The sequence below is a fragment of the Myotis davidii genome, unplaced genomic scaffold (assembly GCF_000327345.1).
Source record: "Myotis davidii unplaced genomic scaffold, ASM32734v1 scaffold604, whole genome shotgun sequence".
In the NCBI taxonomy this organism is placed as follows: domain Eukaryota; kingdom Metazoa; phylum Chordata; class Mammalia; order Chiroptera; family Vespertilionidae; genus Myotis; species Myotis davidii.
The window spans coordinates 470,306-493,501 of NW_006294875.1; the positions used below are offsets into that span (position 1 = coordinate 470,306).

A 23,196-nucleotide genomic window follows, 5' to 3' on the forward strand; every position below is an offset into this window, starting at 1 on the left:
TGAGTGGCTCATAGAAAATTCAGGGCAATGATCTGTAAGACCATGTATGATCCACTCCACTGCCATTGTTCAGCTTCAGTTCTCCCATTCTTCTCCACCACTCATCCTTATTCCACCCTACTAGGCCCCAAATTGTAGACATACTAGAGTTTTTTTTTCAGAGTCCTAAAACAGTTAACATTTATAATCTCATAGTTTCTATGTGTTAGAGATGTGGGAGCAACTAATCTGAGTGGTTCTGGCTCGGGCTCTCTCATTATGCTGCAGGCATGATGTCAGTCTGGGCTGTAATCATCTGAAGGCTCGACTAAGGCTGGAGGACCCTCTTCTAAGTGTTTTAACACCCCTTGTTTAGGAGCACTTTGCCTGGTGTCTGGGGTCCAGAACCTGAGATGAGGATTCTTGGAAAGTGACACATCAGATGTATGAAATAAAAACCTGTATAATTGAATAACTGAATAAACCCCTTTTCTGATACAGAATTAAAATGCTTAGCCTCCCTGGGCCATGTTCGTTTCTGGAGAGCCAACTGAACAGGAGCCATGTTGTCCCATCAACCATAGGACTGGGAAAAGCCCAGAACAAGTTTCTACATCCTGAGGCAGCACCTCAACATCAATTGGACCTATTCAGGCTTTTTATTACAAAACTAGAATGAAATATATTTCTCCTTTGTGGGTAGGGGAATATTAATATTAAAATATGAGAGATATATTTTTAATTGGAACTTAGCTCAAATTTCAATGAGCTCTTGACTAAAAGTACATTTTTCCTGGGTTGTCACATCCTGGCTGGGTGCATACTGTTACATAGGAGTCATGAGGGAAGCACTGCCATTTGCAATATTGTAATCTGAACATTTGTTTCTTTCACAAGATTCAAGCATTGGATTTCAGTTCAGACAACTTATACTTTTGGACAAGGGCATATTGTCCATATTGATAGCAGAGTTGTTCCCCCTTTCTTTCTTTAATACATGGAAGAAAAAGGGAGCCACTGAGACCCCCTGCTTTCACGAGTTATCATTTCCCCAAAATTGTTGTTAGAAAAGTCTAAAGAAAAGCAAAGAAATCTCCCTGGTTTGTTCTGCTGCTTTCCAGCTGTAAGTCTAATGGAAACCTCATACTACTTTTCATGAAAGTGAAATAGTTTATTGGGAAGAAAGGCTTTTACATGTCTAAATCTCATCTTTAGTTTTTCCCCCCACAAGGCTAGTTTTCTTGCCCCATCTCTTTTCCTGGGATAATTTCTGGCTCTGGTGAGGCTCTGCCTTTCCAGGACCTTCCTGCTTCCTCATGAGATTCACTCCTTTGTATGTTCAACAGATGGGCCCATTTAGAATCAGTTATGGAGCAGTACAAAAGGGTGGGGAGGTCTTGAGTTTCTTTGTAAGGAGATTGATGGTTCCATCCAGCCTGACATAATGCTGAGGAGTTATTAATTACTGGTCATATGCTAGAAAACCCAGGCCTCTGGATGCCATTTCAGGAAGATACATATATGTAAATGAAAAAATAAATTCAGATACATCTCACAACTGCTTTCTTATCCTTTCCAACCCCCAACCCATTGTTGTTTGTGTTTTTAGAGATGGTTACAAGAAAATGAAAGCAATGACAAGTACAGCTACTACTTTTGCTGTGCTCAGAAACGTCATTAAAAAAAAGAGGATCCAATTTATCATTTCCTTTAATATTTTCACAAGAAGGAGACTTCATTCATCCCTCTAGGAAAGGGAGTCTTAGGGAAAATGCTTCTCTCTGCTTGATGGTAAAAGGGAGCTGACCAATTGAAAGGCAGAGTAATTGACTGCTCTGCCTCTCCTTTTCTCTTGCCTGGCTGGTGGAATGTGCAGTGTACCTGAGGTCCCTGCAGGGGGCTACACACATAGGCTTGGGGCCAGAACATAGTGTTCCAAGCAATAGATTTTAGGTAGAAGGCAACAAAGGATGTTTGGCCCAATTTGTAATTCTTTAGTAGAATTCATGGGAATCCCTTCATTTGGGGGTTTATTGGGCCCTCATTCAGCCCTTAATAAAACTGACAGGAGGCTGGCAGATCTTCAAGTAAGATGCCATTTGTCAGAATTCCCAGGAAGGTGGGTGAGTGCCTGCATCCCCCAGACTCCTGATAGTGAAGGCTCCTACATGGCTTGCTTGGGTTTTTCCCACATGCTTCAAACTCAGTAGGCCTCAAAGTGAGCTCCCCCTCATACCTGCTTGTCCTGTGGTTTCCTTCTTGGTGATTGGCCTCAGTGTTCTTGTGGTACCCCAGGCTGATATTCTGGGTATTGGAGCATAGGAGGCCCTTTGAGCCTCCTTTCTCACTGTCTCCATGTGGTGCCCCTCTGGTTGGCTGCACCCTGCTTATTACTCTGATCTCAGCTGGGATATCACCTTCACCTAAATCTTTGCTGACCCAGAAGGCTGAGTGCTTCTGGAGCCCTCACACTTCCCTACCACCATCTTAATTCCACTGAAGCATGTGTGACCCATCATTTCTCTGCCTTTCCCACTAGACTTCAAACTCCTTGAAAGCAAGGTCTGGGGCTTGCTCATCCTTTAATACCCGTGTCAGCATAAGGCCTGCCTGTAGTAGCTGTTCAGTAGATATTTCTTGGCCCAGGAAATATAAAGCATAGTCCAGCATTAGGACCTGAGGCCTGGGTTCAGACCCTTCTATTTGTGTGATTTTGAGTGAGTTTCTTCTCAATCCTCAATTTTTTCACTAATAAGATGGGGATAATAACTATTTCCTAGGATGTGTGATGAAATGACATAATCCATGCAAAGCACCTAGAACAGGGGTGGGCAACCTTTTTGTGAGTGCATGCCAAAACCAGCAAAATCTCTGACTCAAAATTCTTCTGCGTGCCAACCCTAATTTTTTGAGAACATGTTACGCCTACTTGATATCTCTTAAGGTGTACATATGTGAAGAACCTTTAAGAAATAATAAAATTCATTCGAGAGACAAAAACATAGTATATGATGATGAAAAATACATTTATTTTTTAATATATACATGTACACTGTTAGTCCAACAGAAAACTTTATGACTCTGATATTATCAGTGGGACTTTTGCTGCTGCATCACTGATGACAGAGATTTTACATCAGGTTTATATTTTGTGACCTGTAGAGATATACACGAGCTACTACTTTCATCCGTCAGGCTCCTCCTATTCCGAGACTTAACAAAATTCATCACTGAGAACAAAGATTCACAAGCGTATGTGGGTGAAAACATGGAGAGTAACGCTGTTGCAAAGTTTTTTAAACAAAAAATTTTCTGGAGTGGTGAATGTTGCTGTCTCTTCCAGTTCTCTGAATTTCGCAAATCTTGAGAAGAACTGCTCAATAGTTGACTCGATGATGTTTAAAAACAGCTTTTGAAGGCTTTGACAGTGTGTTCTGTCATCTTTTGGGAGGTCTTTGATGTGCCTCTTGAGGTTTGGGAAATATCTAAATCTCTCACCATCCACATCCCTCTTAAAGACTTCCAGTTTCTTTTCAAAAGCCTTTATGTAACCAAACATAACATCAAGTGTCTTGCCAGTTCCTTGTAATTTAACATTTAAGTCATTCAAATGTTCACAAAAATTGTAAATGAAAGATTATAAGAGAGGGTTTCTTGTGCCAGCAAAAGTTACAGGCGTGCCATGTTTGGCACACGTGCCAGGGGTTGCCCACCCCGGACCTAGAATAATGTGTAACACATAGTAAGTATTCTGTGTTTTGCAGTATCTAATAATAATAATTCATAATAATACAGTTAGCCTTAATGGAAAGGAGAAGACTATAAGAAAAAGTTGGAACTAGAAATCAGGCATGTTGAGTACTTGTAAAATGGGCTCGGAACAGGTGGGAGCTGGTTTTGAACCAAGGTTTCTAGATAGGGCGGTGAAAATGTAAGAGCAGATGAGATTACTCTGGGAAGAATAAAGAGGGAGGGGAAAATTGGACAATATATGACAGAACCTTGAGAAATCTTATGTCTGTGTGGTAATAAGAGAAGTCAACAGGAAAGAAAGATGATTTTCGTAGGAGATCACGGTTCATCAGATGCCAGGGACTGGTCTAGAGAAGACTAGAAGAGGCCACTAGAATCAGCTAAATGGGAGAGCAGTAGTGTCCTTGGGTACACGCCTTTTCAGTAGAGTCAGGAAGAAAGAAGCCACATTCAGAAGAGGTTAGGTTAGGGATGAAGGGGGAACACTAAGGCTGGCTCTTATGCTGTAATGTGTGCTTGTGTAACCCAAATTAGTTTGTGTGTAAATAGATGACTGATGTCAATATAATGTGGATATATGTTGGTTTGAATGAAGGCGCCCCCCACCCCCCCACCCCAATGTTACTATTTTGCATCCCTGGCCAGTAGCAGCTGAAAACATAATGCTCTAGCACAGCTGAATGTAGCAGCCTTGGGCTGAGGGAATGAGGGGAGATGGTACCCAGTCTCCCTAGGTCTTCTGCTTGGCTCTTTGGTGCCCGCTCTGTCTAGAAGGGCTTTGGGCAGTCTTTGCCCATCTTTGTGCACCCATTCACTGATTTTGTATCACTTAGCAGCCGGAACCCCTGTTTACTGCTTCCATCATGCTTACCCTCCCTTACCTTATTTAAGGTAAGGAGTCATAGCTACTAGAATGTTTCTTTATTAGGAATTTAATATATATTTTTAAATTTCAGTGTTTTTAAATTATGATTATTGTTTTTGTTAGTGTCCAGGTTAAAATTTTAACTTCTTTCCCAGCCCTGTTTTTCCAGTAAGCTCTGTTATTTTCAGTTTGAACTTGTGTAGTGTTAGTTTTTAGCAATATATATGTCCACTTATAGAAGACATCCTCATGACTCCTTTTCCTAAGATTCAACAATGTTGGAAGGAAGGATGGGAGGGAATAGCGGGGTCTATAGAAGGTTTTCTCAAGGATCAGCAGACTTGCATATGCTTGGTTGTAACCTGATCTAAATCAATTTCCTCATAGTGATTGTTTTCTTAAGTGCTCCTCATTATATATTTGGGTGGTTATGGTTTGACGTTTTTATCTTCTTTCTGATCTTTTGCTGTAGTCTGAACAAGCGTCTGAAGCTGAGCTACACCCCCAGCTGAACAGAGCCCCCTCGCAAGCTGCAGAGAGTAGTCCAACAAAGAAGGTAAGGCCAGCACAAGGGTGCCACTGGGATGGCGTTGCGAGTCCTTCCTTGGGCTTTTTGTTTCTGTGAGCACATCTACCATTTTAAGGTTTTGATGTCCTGACGTTAATGTTAATGACCCAGATTTCCTAGAATTTGGGTTCTTTGTGAAGATGGGGTCCCTGATGACTCCTGGGCTGGACCTTGATGTCACTGACAGTTTGTATTTTCCTCTTCAACCTCCCAGCTAAATATGGCGGCTTTGCTGTTGGTAAGACTAAGAGGTGAGGTGGGGAGGGACAGATGCCTTTTTCAGAATCCCACACACTGCTAAGCCTCTAGGAGTACGTTTTGGGGGCATGGTGGTTGTTCCATCCTTGTCTTTGTGCTGTGGTCTCTTCTGCATCTTAGCATCTTCACCTCAGCCTATCTGTGTCACTGAGTCCTGGGTCATTTGCTCAGTAAACACCACTCAGTCATGGTGCTGTCCTTTCATTTTCTCACCCTCTTCTTGTCCTTCCCCATTTTCTCAGGCCCTTCTCTCATGAAAGAGAGTGGGCCCTGGGCTCAGGAACACAGGTAAAGCAGGGGCCTTCAAGGAAGCAGGCCATCTGTCTCCTTCCAGAAGACACTGTGGCTCTTGAGCTTGATTTCATGTAGCAATTGGGGGTAGGAGAATTCTGAACTTATGACTAAGATCATTACAAACTTCAAAACTATATTCCAAAAAGCCCCAAAGTAGAGCAAGAGTGAATTTTCTTCAGTGGAAAGGCTCTGTGCTGTGAGATGCACACGGCATTTAAAATAGGAAGGAAAAGAGGGTTGGTGGACCCCTGGAATCTGATTCTTGGGTCCTTCCAGGTGACAAAAAGATAATAGGCTGCAAGCATGAAAAAAAGAAGGAAAGAAACAAAGGCCACTGAAATCTGATGCCCATGTCCCGCTCTTACCTAGCCAAGAATCAGTCACATATCGTTGGATGCAGAGTTTCAATAGAACACATGCCTGTTTTTTTTTAACTGTTGGGGGGGGTTTATTTTGTTCTTAATCTACAGGACACACCATATTCTCAGCCTCCATCAAAGCCCATCCGTAGAAAATTACGACCAGAAAATCAAGCTACAGAAAATCAAGAGCCTTCTACCACCGTTGGCGGGCCAGCGTCTGTAGCAACTGTGAAACCCCATCCAATAGTCCAGAAGTAAGTAGAACAGATAAGTGAGAGCAGGATTGGAGGCTTCCTTTTAAATCTTCATGTATATGTAAATGTAGATGTTTACATTTACACCCATACCATAAAAGGGTGTGATTTTATGGATGTAGTCTTACCTTACTTATCTCTGTGATGGGATTACTATTTTCCAGTCACATAGAAAGAGGCTTCTAAGCTATAGGACATATCCTGACACAAGGGGCAAGTGAGGACAAGGCCATGGTATGTTTCCTTCCCTTCCCTTCCCTTCCTCCCTCCCCTTCCACTTCTTCTGATCTCTCTTCCTTGTACTGGCCCACATTTTCTCAGGAAGAAGACAGTAATATAAATGGAAGTTTTCTCTTTGCCTGTCTTGTCTCATGTTTCCCCATGGCAAATAGCTTGCTTCATGACCCTCAGGCCCAACTTTCAGTAGATGTAGGGTGTGATTTCTTTTAAAAATTTTTAAAAAATAATTTATTATAATTATAATTGATATATAGTATTATATTTCAGGTGTACAACACAGTGATTCAGCATTTATATTTCTTACAAATTGATCATAATAATTCTATTAACAATCTGTCACTACATAGTTATTACGATGTTATTGACTCTTTTTTCTATCTGTACATTACATCCCCGTGATCTTTCTTAAAAATATATTTTGATTTATTTCAGAGAAGGGAGAGAGAGATAGGAACATCAGTGATGAGAGAGAATCTTTGATCAGCTGCTTCCTGCATGCCCCACACTGGGGATCAAACCCGCAACCCGGGCATGTGCCCTGACCAGGAATCAAATGTGACCTCCTAATTCATAGGAATTGCCAAACTGCTTTCCACAGTGGCTGCATTTTACAATCCTGCCAATAATGTATGAGAGCTCTCATTTCTTCTCTTCCTTGCCAACACTTGTTGTTATCTGTTGTTGTTGTTATTATTATTATTATTATTATTATAGCTATCCTAGTGTGTGAAGTGATATTGCATTGTGGTTTTGATTGCATTTTCCTAATGACTAATGGGGTTGAGCATCTTTTCATGTGCTTATTGCCCATTTGTACACTGTCTTTGGGGAAATGTTACCTCAGATTCTTTGCCCATTTTTACATTGGATTATTTATCTTTATTTTTGGGTTATAAGATCTTTACATATTCTGGATATAGGTACTTTATCAGATATATACTTTGCAAATATCTTCTGTGGGTTGTTTTCACTTTCTTGATAGTATTATTTGCAGCACAAAAGTTTTAAATTTTGATGAAGTCCAATTTATTCATTTTTTCTTTTGTCACTTGCACTTTTGGTGTCACATCTAGGAAACCATTGCCTAACCCAAGGTCATAAAGGTTTGTTCCTATGTTTGTTTCTAAAAGTTTTGTAGTTTCACATCTTAGATTGAAGCCTATAGCCAATTTTGAGTTCATTTTTGTGTATAGTATGAGGAAGGGGTCCAACTTCATTCTTTTGCATATGGATATCCAGTTGGACCAGCACCACTTGTTGAAAGGAGCTATTTTATCTGCCTATTCAGTGACTGTCCCTCACTATGATACTTTCTCACTGGTTAGGTAAAAACACATGGTGTCAGGCTGAGAGACTAGCACCCACCAGTTAACACAAATAGTGCTATAAATGGCAGGAATTTAAGCTTTGGGGTCAGGGAACTTCATACAACTGACTTTAGTTCCCAGACCAGTTTATTTTGAAGTAATAAGAAGTGACATAGCATTAATAATTTTTAAGCCCTGAGGAAGAGAGACAGCTATACACACGATGGTGAGTCTATATGGTCCTGTCTCAGCCAGTGTTCTGGGAAAGAATTAAGCTCTGATGCCCTTAGACATCCATTGTCTATAGTAAGTAAATTTCTCTCCTATTCATCTAGAATGGTCTTTACTCTGTATCATCTTTTAGAAAATTGAGCAGAGTCACAAATCATTTTCTTAATTCTCTATCAGAACACTGGTTAAGAAAGGCACTCCTTTCATCTTACGTGATCTCTTCTTGCATGCTCTTATTTTCTCACGAGCTCTTCTCTTCTCCCGTTTTCTCTTCTCACGTGATCTCTTTTTATGCACCTCTTCTCCTGTAATGACTTCTCTTCTTGCGCACTCCTCTTATCTCACATGATCTCTTTTTCTCTTCTGTACCCTCCCCATTTTGGGTGATACTCTACCCTTCTCGTGAATTCTTCTTGTGCCCTCTTCTTTTCTTGCCTGATCTCCTCTTCTCCCCCAACATTTCTTGTGTGATCTCTTTTTACCTCCTCTCCCAAGATCTCTTCTTGCTGATCTCTTCTCTCTTACTTCTTCTCCTGTGATCGCTTCTATTCTCGCCCGTCGTACCATATTTTTTATTTTGATTTGCAGTGTTCACTGTTAGTATATTGAAATTCTTTTGATTTTTGTATGTTAATCTATCCTGAAAATTCCTTTTTATCCATACTGAAATAATTTATTAGTTCTAGGGGATTTTGTAGATTCCTTGGGATTTTCTACATAGACCATCATGTCATCTGCAAATAGAGACAATTTTATTTCTTTTCAAGATGTGTACCTTAATACAATTTCTCACATTATTGTGCTGGCTAGGATTTCTAATATTATCATGAAAATAGTGATTAAAGTAGAAATCTTGTCTTGTTCCTAATTTTAGGGGGAAAACATTCACTTTTTCATTAAGTATGACAACTGTAGTTTTTTTAAAAAAATATCTTTATTGTTGAAAGTATTATATATGTCCTCTTTTCCCCCACATTGACTTCTAGCCCTCCTCTGTCCCTTTCCCCAGGCCCCCACCACCTATTGTCTACATCAATGGGGTATGCAAATATGCATATGATCTCTTCCCACCCACCCTCCCTCCCCTGCCTTCTCTCTGAGATTCCACAGTCTGTTACATGCTTCTATGTTTCTGCATCTATTTTGTTCATCAACTTATTTTGTCCATTTTTGGATTGCCACCTTCTCCACTATCCAGTCTGGGATCTATAAAGCAAAAACAACAACAAACAAACAAACATAAACCTCCAAGACACACAAAATCAACAACAACAACAATTTACTGCAATATGTTTCCCTGGGTACCGAATTCCCTAGCCACCTCCATTCCACTTTTTGGAGTCATCTTATGTTTGTATACATTATGTCCAGGGTTTTAACTGTATATACTTATTAGAAGGAATAGAGAGAAGTGTATCTTTTCCATCTTGTCTTGAAACCAGAAATCCAATCTATATATTTTAAAAAGTAGGTTTTGAAGCCCCTTCCCTGCATATATATGGATGAAATATTAATTTTCGAATGTGTTGGGGAAGGGAGTATGCATGCTTTATACAGATTAGCAGAGTGGCTGGCATAGAGAATATTCTCAATGAATATCAATCATATCACTACAGTGGTCACAATGCATATCAGTTGAGTTGCTCTGGCCTAGAACCCATCTCCCAATGATTACAAATATGTTTGTTTTTCTAGGGGAATTTAAATTGCCATTTTGCTCTGATATTCAGTATTTCTTGCTGTGAGATATAAAGTTGTAGGTTATACAGCCATGTTGATTTATTATCACAACTGTGGACAGTTTTGAGGGAGAAACAGGATGCTAAGAATAATAAGGGCCAGACAAGCAGTGTAAGCAGATACTGTAATGGACAAAGTGAGACATATGATCACCTTATTTATATCGATTGAATGAGTTTACTGTTGACTTAATTTTGGAGTACAAGTATTGAGACATTTCTGTGTATTTCTCAAGTGTTACAGATATACATGCTGGTGTATACACATGCACATGCTCATACTCAGGCATTCATGCCTCATAATAAAGGAATAAAGGAGAGTTATCGGAACTGGTTAAATTAATGTAGGATCTTTGCTAAAGAGAATGTTCTATTTTTACCTTCAGACTAGTCCACAGGGGCTACCTGCAGGTTTTTTAAATGCCATTAATGCTTACACAAAAAGGGCATTGCAGTTAATATGGTTTGTCCAGAAGAAATACTTATTAAACTATCTTGGAATAAATGGAATGCAGAGTGTTTATAAAGGCCGATTCACAGCCTTTCTTCAAGTTATAAAATGGGAATTACTTCAGGTGTAAATAATTCATCCTGACAAATTTGTTTTATTTGGGGTGTGTCTGCCTGCCTGGCTGTGAACATACGATTTTATTTTTGGAGCCCTCTGACATTAGCCCCTTGTTAATTTAGCACTTCTCATGAATCAGCGAGTCTTGACAAGGGTCCAGACCTCTAAGTTCTATTTCACTGAACTGTTTGTACTTTTTGTAGACAGTCTTCCAAACAGAAGAAGGCTATTCAAACTGCTATCCGCAAAAATAAAGAGGCAAATGCAGTGCTGGCCCGGTTGAACAGTGAACTCCAGCAGCAACTCAAGGTAAGGGGCTTTCTGATTTTGGATTACCAGGCTTTTCACCTAGTTGTTCTGTTTTGACGATTAGCTGAGCATCTGGTTCCATTCCTGTTGGTAAGACTTGCTTCCTTTTTAAAAAATATATTTTATTGATTTTTTACAGAGAGGAAGGGAGAGGGATAGTTAGAAACATCAATGAGAGAGAAACATCGATCAGCTGCCTCCTGCACACCCTCTACTTGGGATGTGCCTGCAACCAAGGTATCGAACCTTGACCGGAATCGAACCTGGGACCCTTCAGTCTGCAGGCTGATGCTCTATCCACTGAGCCAAACCAGTTACAGCAAGACTTGCTTCTTTGTCCTCAAACTCCTTTTAGAAGGCAGAGAATTGCTGTATTTAAGTTTCATGGGTTGGGTCTTGAATACTTAGAGGAAGACTAGCAACTTTAATATGTAGGTTGCATATTGTGTTAGTTAAAAGGACAGGGAATCAATTATAAGGGTAGTTTGAAGCATTCATTATAGTCTGAAGCTTCTGGGTATTACTTGTTTAGATCTACCCTGAATGATGCTATACTTATTTCAGTGGAGGAAGGTAGTCCTGATACTATCATAGGCCAGCCCCTTTCCTGGTACCTTGGAAATGGCTCCATATCACCTTGTCAAGGACATCACCCCTGTTCTTATCATCTGTGTCCCTTCATTATTAATCTCCCCTGTATTAGTTTCACAGGGCTGCCACAATCAAGTACTACAAAGTGGGTGGCTTACAAGAACAGAAATCTAGTCTCATAGCTCTGAAGGCTAAATGTCTGAAATCAAGGTGTCAGCACAGCCAAGCTCGCTCTCTGAAGGCTCTAGGGTAGAACCCTGCCTGTCTTCTTCCCAGTTTCTGGTGGTGACTGTCAGTGCTTGGAGTTCCTTGGCTTGTAGACACATCACTCCGATTTCTGCCTCCACTCTCACAAGACCTTCTCTCTGTCTCTGTCCAAATTTCTCTTCTGATAGTGTCCTCTTCATATAAGGACACTGTTAATTGCATTAGGGCCCAGCCTAATCTAGCATAACCTCATTTAAATAAATTAAATCTGCAAAGATCCTTTATCCATATAAGACCATACTTACAGGTACTGGGCGTTAGGACTTAAACATATCTTTTCAGGGGACACAGTCTCCTGATTCTCTACTGGCTCATTCCCATCCACATGTGAACATGCTCCCTTATCCTTCTTTAGCTGCAGTGGGTCTCTCTGGCCTCCTTCACAGACACGTTTCTTAGGAGTCCTTTCCATTTACTATCTCTGCTTCCTCACTTACAATTTTCTCTCCCTTCATTTCAGTGCGGCTTCCTTCTCCTCCACTCCACTCCTCTTATGGCCAAATCCAATGAGCCTGTTTTAATATTATTTGAATTTTACAAAGAATTCTACACAATTGGCCTCTCCCTCCTCTGAAGACACTTTTCTAACTGGCTTTTGGGAAACCAAACCTGGCACATTTTTTTTCTACTTCTCTGCTGTCTATTCCTTTTTTTATTTCTCTTTTGTTAACCTGCTTGCCTCGATATTTTATTATCAATTCTGGATGTCTATGTACATTCTCAAGCATTCAAGAAAGTTGAAAGAAATATGCAGTAAATACTTTTATAGCCACCACTCCGGTTCTGCCATTAATATTTTCCTATACTTGTTTTATCACTTATCCATTTCTATTTTTTCTTATCCAATTCTTTATCTATTCCTCTATCTATCCATAGTTCATCATATTTGAACATATTTTCAAGTAAATTGAAGACATCTGTACATGTGCAATAAATATTTCAGCATGCATAGCATTAACTAGAGTTTAATATTTTTACAGGCATTTCTTTTGATGTACATTTTATATACAGTGAACACACAAATCTTGAGGGTACATTTGTTGAATTTTTAACAAATGCATACACTTACAGAGCCCAAACCCCTATCAAGCTTCAGAACACTCCCATCATCCTGGGAAGCTCCCTCTTGCTCCTTCCTGGTCGATTCTGACCCCTCTTAACATTCACTTTTTTGTGAAACTTCTTTCACTTAATATTGGTTTTGAAGTTCATTTATACTGCTGTATGTGTCAATAATCTGCTCTTTTTTATTGCTGAGTAGTATTCTATTCAGTGAATATGCCACAATTTGGTTATCAGTTCTCATATTAATGGACACCTGAACTGTTTCCAGTTTTAGCTATCTACACTAATAAAAGACAAACATGCAAATTGACCGTACCTTCGCCATGCCTTAAGCCATGCCCACCAGCCAATCAGAGCGACTGTATGCAAATTAACCCAACCAAGATGGCGGCAACAAAGTTTCAATTATAGAAGATAAATAAACCCCAGATATCTGCTTTCAGCTGGCCGTGGCCACAGAGCTGGAGCAAGCAGGAGGCTTGGGTTGCCTCTGGTGATGGAGGAAGCCAAGCTTCCCGCCCCGCCCTGGCCAGCTCTGAGCTCCACTCAAGGCTACAAAGTTTCAATTAGAGATGGTAAATAAATCCCAGAATATAAAAGAAAGAAAAAAAGGAGAGACTGGGAGCTTCCGTTGCTGGGGGGCTTGGCCAGCCTGAAAACAGCCCTCAGCCCCTCACCCAGGCTGGCTACGCACCCCAGTAGGGACCCCCACCCTGACCTGGGACACCTTTCAGGGCAAACCAGCTGGCCCCCACCCAGGCACCAGGCCTCTATCCTATATAATAAAAAAGTAATATGCAAATGACCCTAACAGCAGAAAGACTGGGAATGACTGGTCACTATGACACACATTGACCACCAGGGGGCAGATGCTCAATGCAGGAGCTGTCCCCTGGTGGTCAGTGTGCTCCCACAGGGGGAGCTCTGCTCAGCCACAAGCCAGGCTGATGGCTGCCAGCATAGCAGTGGTGGCGGGAGCCTCTCCCACTTCTTCAGCAGCACTAAGGATGTCTGACTGCCAGCTTGGGGGAGCGGGCCTAAGCCAGCAGGTGAACATCCTTCGAGGGCATAGGCCGGGCTGAGGGACCCCCCGAGTGCACAGATTTTTGTGCACCGGGCCTCTAGTTTTGTATAAAACTGCATTTTGAATCAGTCTTTGTGTGCAAATACATTCTCACTTCTCTTGGGTAACTACTCAGGATTAGGATTTGTAGATTAGGTGGTGACAATATGTGATTAGTTTTATTAGAACTTCTAGAGTTTTTCCCAAGTAGCTAGAGCATTTTGTATTAACCCTCACTAATATAGCAGAGTTCCAATTGTTCTACATCCTCATCAACTTTTAGTGTGTTACTCTTTTAGTTTTAGTCAGTCCTGTGGTGATATAGTTTTAATTTCGCATCTTCTTGATGCTTATGTTGAGCACTTTTCTATACCTTTCATATATTTTATGAAGTCCCCTTTCAAAATTTTGGCCATTTAAAAATTGAGGTTTTAGTGCTTTGTTTTATGAATCTTTTCTTCCAGCCTTTGTTTTACCTTTTCATTTTCTTAACCGTGTCTTTTTATGAACAGTAGTTTTGAATTTTGATAAAGTCTAATTTATCATTTTTCTCTTATCATTATTACTTTCTTCTGCCAGGGTTCTTGTTCCAGCATCTAGAAGGGCTCAGCAATCTGGAGAAGGGCTGTGTGTAACTTAATAAAGAGTCCAGGGATGAAGCATAATTTTGAAAGGCATTCGGGGGTCAGAGGAGCCTAGCTAAAGGAACTAAGTTCTCCTCGTCTCAGGACCCCATGCTATTTATTAATACAAATTGTCCTAAGGTGAGGCAGAGATATACACATCAAAGGGTTAGGTTTCATTTACAAAGTCCATTGTCAGATTGGAAGAATTTGCCTATGGCTGTTTAGGTGTTTGGCCAGTAGGAGGCAATAACATATAGATTAAGATGCCCTGAGCTGTCTGGCAGCAAGCAGTCATCCCTTTTCAGGTTTGGGGAAATGCCTTTAGCCATTCCCAACAGGCGATAACATATGTGACTCAGCCCTTGTTGCGTCCCCAAGTTCCATCAACCTTTCGATGAAACTCTTGCAATTATGACATGCTGGAATTGGCTTCTGGCATTCTTCCTATATAAGGAATCTTTGCCTATATTAAATTATGGAGACACTCTCTTGTGTTTTTTTTCCTAAAGGCTTTATTGTAATATATTTATTAAAAATTTGCTAAGAGGGTGGGTCTTATGTTAAGTATTCTTATCACATACACAAAATAATAATAATAAATAAAGAGGGTGGGAGGAAACTTTTGGAGGTGATAGTTTTATTGCATAAACTGTAGTGATGGTTTCATGGATATATAATTATATCCAAACTCATCACACTGTATACATTAAATATGTACAATTTTTTTGTATGACGGCCATACCTCAATAAAGTGGTTTAATAAACAAATGGATCATGGGTATGATTCATCTTACATAACAGAACCTTTGTACCCTTTGAATAATACCTCCCCATTTCTCCTTTACTCCAGCCTCTGGCAACCCCCATTCTACACTCTGGTTCTATGAGTTTGACTACTTTAGATTCATCATACTGTATAAGTGATGTCATGTAGTATTTTCCTTGTGTGTCTGGCTTATTTTCTTTAGCATACTGTCTTCCAGGTACATTCATGTTGTCACAAATGCAGGATTTCCTTTATTTTATTTACTTATTTTTACATTTAAGTAGAGTTGGTATACAATATTATATTAGTTTCAGGTGTACAATATAGTGATTCAACATTTATATACCTTATGAGGTGATCACCACACTAAGTCCAGTAATGATTCTTTCTTTTTATAGGATGAATAATACTGCATTGCATGTATACATTTTCTGTATCCATTCATTCATTAATGGACATTTAGGCTGCTTCTGTGTCTTGGCTATTGTGAATAAAGCTTCAGTGAACATGGGAATATAGATATCTCTTTGAGAAACTGATTTTAGTTCCTTTAGATATACCGTATACTCAGAAGTGGGATTCCTGTGTCATATGGTAGTTCTATTATTTTTTAAACTTTATTGAGATATAATTGATGTGTAACATTGTGTAATTTTAAGGTGTACAATATGTTGATTTGCTATACTTATATATTACAGTATGATTATCACAGTATTGTTAGTTAACAAATCCATCACCTCACATAACTTCCATTTCTTTTATGTGGTGAGAGCATTTAAGATTTACTCTCTTAGCAACTTTCAAGTGTATAATACAGCATTGTTAAGTATAGTTACTATACTGTACACTAGATCATCAGAACTTATACATATTATGACTGAAATTTGTGCTCTTAACCAACAAATCCCCATTTATCCCACCTCTTAGCCCCTGACAACCACCATTCTACTCTCTGTTTCTATGAATTTCGCTTTTTTAGATTCTACATATAAATGAGATCATACAGTATTTGTCTCTCTCCGATTTATTTCACTTAGCATAATAGCTGCAAGGTTTATCCATGTTGTCACAAATGGCAGGATTTTGTTTTTGTGGCTGAATAATATTTCATTGTATGATCTATCTTGTTCTTTGCTGGTATGATCGCACCTAGAGCAGGATCTGGCCCGTAGTAGATAGATCTCAGATTGTTAGATGGGTGGATAGGAGGGTGGGTGAATAAATGCTAAGAATGCCTTTATGTGTCTCCCTCTCTCCCTGCCAGTAAATCTGTTTTAGGGCCGAAAAATTGAATTCCCAAATAGCATATTGCTGGTCTTCTTTTCTGCCTTTCACCCAGAAGTCACACCTCAAGCCATATTTTGTGCAGCAGCCTAGATGAGACTTTGGTAGAGGGCCATCCAAGTGTACTTTTTTATCCTTCAAATCTGACTGAGTATGGTGTTGGATTAGAAACAAGAGATTGAATAGAAGTTGAGTCCATGATAGCTTCACCTCTCAGTATTAGGAGTCTACTTTTGCTTTTCTACTCACTCACTAATCAATCTTTTAATGTTTAACATTATTCTTTGCCAGTCACTGATCCTGTTAAAACTGAAGGTGAGATTGAAGCTGTGGCAGGTGTGTGTGTGTTAGTCAGTTCCATTTCATCATCTTCAGAAAAGAGTTAGATTACAGAATGTGAAACTTCTTTTGACTAATCATCAGCTATAAACATGATACCTTCCAGTCCACCCGTCCTTGAGTCATACGGTACTTAAGTGTTTATGGGTCTAGTTATATTCCTTTTTAATATCTCATGAACTAAGAATGAACCCAGGAAATGACCCCTTTGCATTTTTCTCTTTTCTCTGCTTTATATAACTCAGGAGGTTCATCAAGAACGGATTGCATTGGAAAACCAATTGGAACAACTTCGTCCAGTTACCGTGTTGTGACCCCAAGATCCAAGTAATAGCGGGTGACCTTTTCTGCCAAGATCTTTCCTTTAACTGTTTCAATCCAACTACTTGTCATAGATGTCTGACTGTGTCAAAAGCTGTACGCAGTGGAATAGAATCCATGTCACCTTTACTGTTATACTTATGTGCTTTACTGTGATGGAAATATATAACTGATTATCACACTTGAAATTGTAATTATCAATGGAATTTCTCTCATTCTTCAGTACTTTCTTGAAATGTTAGATGTTTCTCCTTAACAAAAATCAACCTTCTAGCAAATGACAATGTAGAGCATTATTTATTTAAAGATATATTATTTGTACAAGACCTTATAATCTCGTATCTTTAGGATGCTTGTTTTATTTTTGGATGTATATCATGTACAGTAGGTTGGTTTCCTGAATAATTGGAATTCTAACTGTATAGTCTTTGGCATGATGATAATAAAACAAAAACTAAAATAAAACAAAAGCATCAGAATTAGACTGGCGTTGTGCCCTCCACCACCATATGCCAAAAATTGCTTTTCTAGTGCCATTTTGATTTTATCTAGCTATAAATAATACATAACTATTGTTTTCTACTGAATGTCAAAGACTTACTGGGTCTTTACACCTCTGTAAAGTGGACGTTTTGTCAGTGATCTATTTAACTTGGCCCAGCTAGGCCGTCAATCCAGATAACTCAGTCCTTTCATGTAAATTTTTAGGCAAGAGCAATGTACTTTAGCTGCCTCTCCTGATCATATTAAAATAGTTGCCAAATCTCTTACTTTTATCCTGCATGGGAAAACATATCTGTAAATGCATGAATTTGGAAACTACCCATCAAATATGAAAGGCTGATGAGACTGTTTGGATTGATAAACATTTGTTGTTGGAACCCAGGTATTCAAACTGGGGAAGAAGAGGGAAAATGGTTGTTACTAACTATTCAACAATCTCTGGTAATTATTTTTGTCTTTGTTATTGTAACCTGGATTGTGAGTATATTGGATGTGAAGAAATAATGAAAGGAAGCCAATTCCAACACTGGATATTTAAGTATTTGGTTCCATGTGAGGCATACTCTTGGGAAGTCATTGGTTCATGTGCAGTACAGAAGGGCCCAACTGACTCCAGTGTACGTGAGGTAAAATAGTGAGCTCAAATTACAGAAGCCAGTATCCTATAGAAATTCCGATAACTGCTGCTTCACCTGAAAACTCAAGTTGAAAATAGGAATTGACCAACCCTCACAGGGATCAGGGCACGTCAGCTTTAATATCACTTTGAGAGACTGATGGCAAGAAAAGCTGTCTCTTATGCATTTTGCTACTTTAACCATTCTTAGAATAGAGGGGTGGGGTGTGCCTAGGGTCCTTTTGAAGTGTTTTGGATAGGTTTGTAGCATGTGAGATTAAGTCTTGGATTTCAATAGAGTTGACAGCTTTTAGAAAAGTAGGAGTTTATTTAATGTTTCCTTATTCCATTGTCAAGCTTTATCAATGGCTTAATGGCAGAAATAAGGCTTAAACAGATGATGTTTTTCCAAAGAAAAACAAATTGTTGATTTTGTTCTGTGCATATTAAAGGTTTTTGAATTGGCTTGGTTTTAAAAATCAGGAATCTTTAACTCTTTCTCTATTTCATACATTTTTCCTTCCCCTTTGGCTACCATTTTGGTCCCTGTAGAAAGTGTTCAGAATCAGTTTAAACCCTTCCTAAGGTCATGAATGGGTCAGTGCAAAGTTAACCTCCTTTCCCATGTTCTCAGATCTGGGGACTGCAACAGATTTTATCAACAGTGTCCTTGTTGCAGACATTTTATAGTATGTTTGCCTTTTGTTACATTAAATCCAAGAAAGAACAGCCTATGCACTTTATCCCATAATCTTCCAGTACATACACATTCACTCGAGATAGCACTTCATATCCATTAAGCAGAAATATAAACCAAGGAATGTTATATGATGTACTTTTAAAATATTGACATTTTCCCCCATCAAACCAGTGACAGAGTAAGCCAAATTAGGTTGGGGTTTTGTTTAGTTGGTTTGGTTTTCATTAAAGGAAAAAACTTGCATCAGACAATCAAGGCTCCGTGAGTTGCATAGTCTCACCAATATTTTAAGATAGACATTGCATTAAAGCACATACCAATAATATCTATACCTGGACCTTTAGTGACCTCAGTTTATTAGTTGTTTAGAAGTATATTTTTAAAAAACAAACACAAACACATAGATGCACATACAGTTACACACATTATTATTACCTAACTAGTGCTCATTCGTTGTTTCTCTGTTTTCTTAGGACGTATACTTTCAATTTAGGATTATAACTCCCAATAATGTTTCTGTGCGCCTTTAATGTGATTTATAGGAAGTCTGAGCTATTGAAATTACTATTATACCTATTCTATAAAACTACTCCAAAATTAGACCTGCTTGTTGGGCAGAGTTCTGTGGACATAAGGCCAATGTTGCCCCCATCTATGGGGATTTAATAACCTTGTTGGTAAGTGGTGGTCCTTCATAGAGGTCACATAGTCCCAAGGATGAAAGTACAGTAGGAGTTGATAATGGGCCTATTGGATACCTTAATGTCTCTTGTATGTGGCATATTGCCTTTTCCAACTCCCTATCCAGTAGACATGGAGCAAAACCAAAAGATAGATATCTGGAATGGAAGTATGTGTTGTCATCAAGGCAGATATTTGCTTTAATTGGAAAGATTTAACTGCTTTATTAATATTATAGAAGTGCTTTGGGCCTGGTTGGGAGAGGAGGCAGCTTATCTGGAATCTATGCCCATTTTACTGTCATTGGAGAATTAGGATGTCTGACCTCTGAGGACCTGTATCCATCTCTTGCTGTTTGCTTAGGGAATTCAAGGCCCTGAGAAAACACAGTTCCTAGCCCAAGGATCCATAGAATTAGTGGCAGAGTTGAGATGCCCACCTGATTTATGGATTCTAAGTTAACTCATTGAGCCTCTAGCAATATTTAAAACAGATTAGAAGGTTTCTTCTATTTGCCTCGTTGAATTTTATTTACTAAATCAATCTTAAAATATTAAAACATGTTTTAATGAATATTAGTTCTAGATGTTTCTCATGGATTGAAGCAAAAAATAAAATATGAAGGGAAAGAATATGATTAACTATTTGTTCTTTCGAACACCTCACCTTTCATGATGCAATGTTACTCTGAATTTTTTGGCAGAACTTTTGAGAGCTGTTGCTTTGAATGGATTCCATTCCTGTATTCCTTATGGGAATTTGTTTTTAAATAGACTAGAAATGAACTCAATATGTAGTAAGTTAGTTTTCTTCAATATATCTTTAGTTACTTGGTTGCAAATGTTCAATTTCAGCATACGTTAGGGTGAGTAGTCAAAAACATGAGTTTTCCTTTGATTTCTACCAATGTCTAAACTATCATAAAGCATCCTTCTCTTCATATGTGACTTGATTCTATAGTCTGTTTCTAAATGATATTGTCTATTTCTTAAATGATCTCATACTCATGGTGATAATAGATGTGTGTTCAGAAGATCAATAAGAAAGTAATCTGGAATGGATGTGTGTTTTTTTGCAGTTAAGGCAAGCTCTTGCAAATGCCTTCTAAGCAGTAGTTTGAAAATCTCAATTATAGTATAACACCTTAGAGCTAAAAACATTTGTTCAACACAAACTAGAATCACACCTCCTGGCTATATATCACCAAGGGAAATGTGATTTTAAACATATAAAAAAGATTTTCAAATATCTTAGCAACCAGGTCTTTCCATATTGACAAGTATGACTCAGTAGGTTGTAGCTTGAAAATTATGAATGTGTGAACAAAATGAAATATCAGTTGAGAGGCCTTTTTCATTTTTAGTTAAATAGAACAGTAGTAACTTTGGTTTCTCTTTCCAACTGGTTTATTCTGTTTTAAGTGTACACTTTTAAAACTCTAATCAAAGGATTACTTGAATTTACACTTTAGTTATTGGTATTCTTGTCATTTTTTTTTGTACCATGACTTAGTGTGGAACAAAGTAGACATTGGAGTTTTTAGAGTCCTGAGCTGGCATATCTTGCTTCTCTTTTGGCACAGGCTAAGGGGAGCTGCCCACCAATGCTAACAGATAAATCATTAATGGATATTTGAGTGTGAGACTTACTCTGTGAGCCACCCTGCTTTGCTTGTTTGCATTGAGAAATGCATCTATTTATGTGACCTTCCCAAGAGCAACTGTAAGAACAGCAGACATAGAGGGCCAGACTTTAAAAAGCAATACAAGCAGATTCTAAGAGCTGCTTCCCTCCTCAAAATTAGGCTTTCCGAGGCTGACTTACAAGTGTTCCTTGAAACGTCAGTCTGTTAATTGAGCAAGACATTCCAGGTATGTAGTTGCTTTTAGGCTTCTATGGTTATTTTCTACATTGACTAACACACATGATGTTAAAGGAACCTTTTCTAAAAGACATTGCAGGGTTTCAATTGAGATGACTTGTTCAAGTTATAGAAGCCTTGGTCTGCTTTTAACAATTGAGGGGTGTTCATTTTTTATGTTTTGTGAGTGCTCATATCTCACTCTAAGCTAAATTCATGGCTGTGTGAGGTTGGAAAAAGCAGGTTTATGATTCTGAAGAACAGAGAACATTGGCATGCATTGGAATTTGGGGACTACAGTAAGGAAACATAGCTCCATTATGCCCTGGGGATGGAACAGTTGACACAATAAACCCATTATGTTGTGTCTAGATCAACTGAATTTTGTTGTTTTGTTTTGTTTTAAGGCAACTTGTGTGAGGGTTTCAGTTGCATCCACCCTGGAAACTGGGTGTCCCTTTTTCTTTAGCACTACCATTCTGTTTTTCTTCAGGCCAAATATGTTCAAGTGAGCCACAGGTGGGAAGAGCCACTTTAGTTGCCGTAGCAATGGGCCAGAAGAGAGAATGAGCTGATGGTCTATTTTAACCTTGAAGGTAAACATGTATATTTTTTCATGACAGGTAAATTGAACAGTAAAACAAGTAACAGTAAAGTATATATTTGATGCCTTCTGTGTTTTCATGAGTATGTGCTAATAAGTTGTGCTAATATTTACTCAGCCACAGTCTCATTGATTTGCTAAGCATTGGGAGCATTATCTATATTGATCTTAAATGTAAATAAATATAGGGTATCCTGTATTTGGATTGTGACTTGTAGACTCCAGCTAACCTTTACTGCCTCTTTTTCACACTTGTTGGAAAGTCTGTGAAGAACATAGTAGGTTAAGAATCTCTAACTTTGGAAAATGTATATGATGTGAAACTGGGGTGCTATGTTAAAAATAAATATATGATAACTAAGTGTGGCTTTTATGGAGTCTTGGTGTCAGTCTATTTATGGTCTGCAATTGGAAGAAACATCAATGAGAGAGAACCATTCACTGGCTGCTTAATCCCTTCAAAAAATGGTCCCATCATAATGCCCTTAGTGGGAGTGGAAGTGAAGGAGAGGGATCGGGAAGAGTTGGCTTAAAAATTCTGACCAAGTAATCTGGTACTCCAGCAGTTTCTCACATTTAAAATTTGAATGATTTTGGAGGCACTAGTGTCCTATCAGGTGGGGGTTTTATTCAGTAAAGTGAATGCCAATGGTGGGCCAACACAGGATATTTCTAATCTGGTACCAAATGCTAAACTAATTCTTGGAAAATCATCTATGATTTGGTTCGTAAGTTTGACACTGGAGATCACCAGGCCCTGATATTTCCCAAGCACTGATGGGGATTACTGGGTTACTCACTTTAGAGATAAAAGAGATCTGAGATTATCTAGGCAAGTGTTTCCCAGATTAGCAGTATCAGCATCATCAGGGAATTTATTAGAAATGCAAATTATTTGAACCCACCCCAATTGAATCTGGAATTCTGGGAGTGGGCCTGGTAATCTTGATGTAAACAAGCCCCCCCAGGTGATACTGATGCTCACTCACTGGAGTTGAACCAGGGAAACTGGTCCAGAGAGGCAAAACTGACTCATTAGGGTCTCAGATAATTCAGAGCAAGGGATAAAAATGTTCCCAGAGCAGACTTTCTTCTGTGCTACAGTGCCCATTCATGAGTTGTTCCCTTTCCTGACCTTCCTTCCACAGATATTTACTATGCCCCTACTGTGTGTCAAGCAC

General features: G+C 39.0%; 1 protein-coding gene across 2 annotated transcripts in view; it reads left to right on the forward strand.

Annotated features, from left to right (window-relative positions):
* The window catches only part of REPS2 (RALBP1 associated Eps domain containing 2), a 186,547-nt gene extending 164,159 nt beyond the window's left edge, over positions 1–22,388 (forward strand). For both annotated transcript variants that reach the window (XM_006769434.2, XM_006769435.2), the window contains exons 15-18: positions 5,070–5,153; positions 6,188–6,333; positions 10,622–10,727; positions 16,974–22,388. In XM_006769434.2, coding sequence (XP_006769497.1) covers positions 5,070–5,153; positions 6,188–6,333; positions 10,622–10,727; positions 16,974–17,042 — 405 coding nt within the window. In that variant the 3' untranslated portion in view covers positions 17,043–22,388. The remainder of the gene's footprint in view (positions 1–5,069; positions 5,154–6,187; positions 6,334–10,621; positions 10,728–16,973) is intronic.
* The last annotated feature ends 808 nt before the right edge of the window (positions 22,389–23,196 follow it).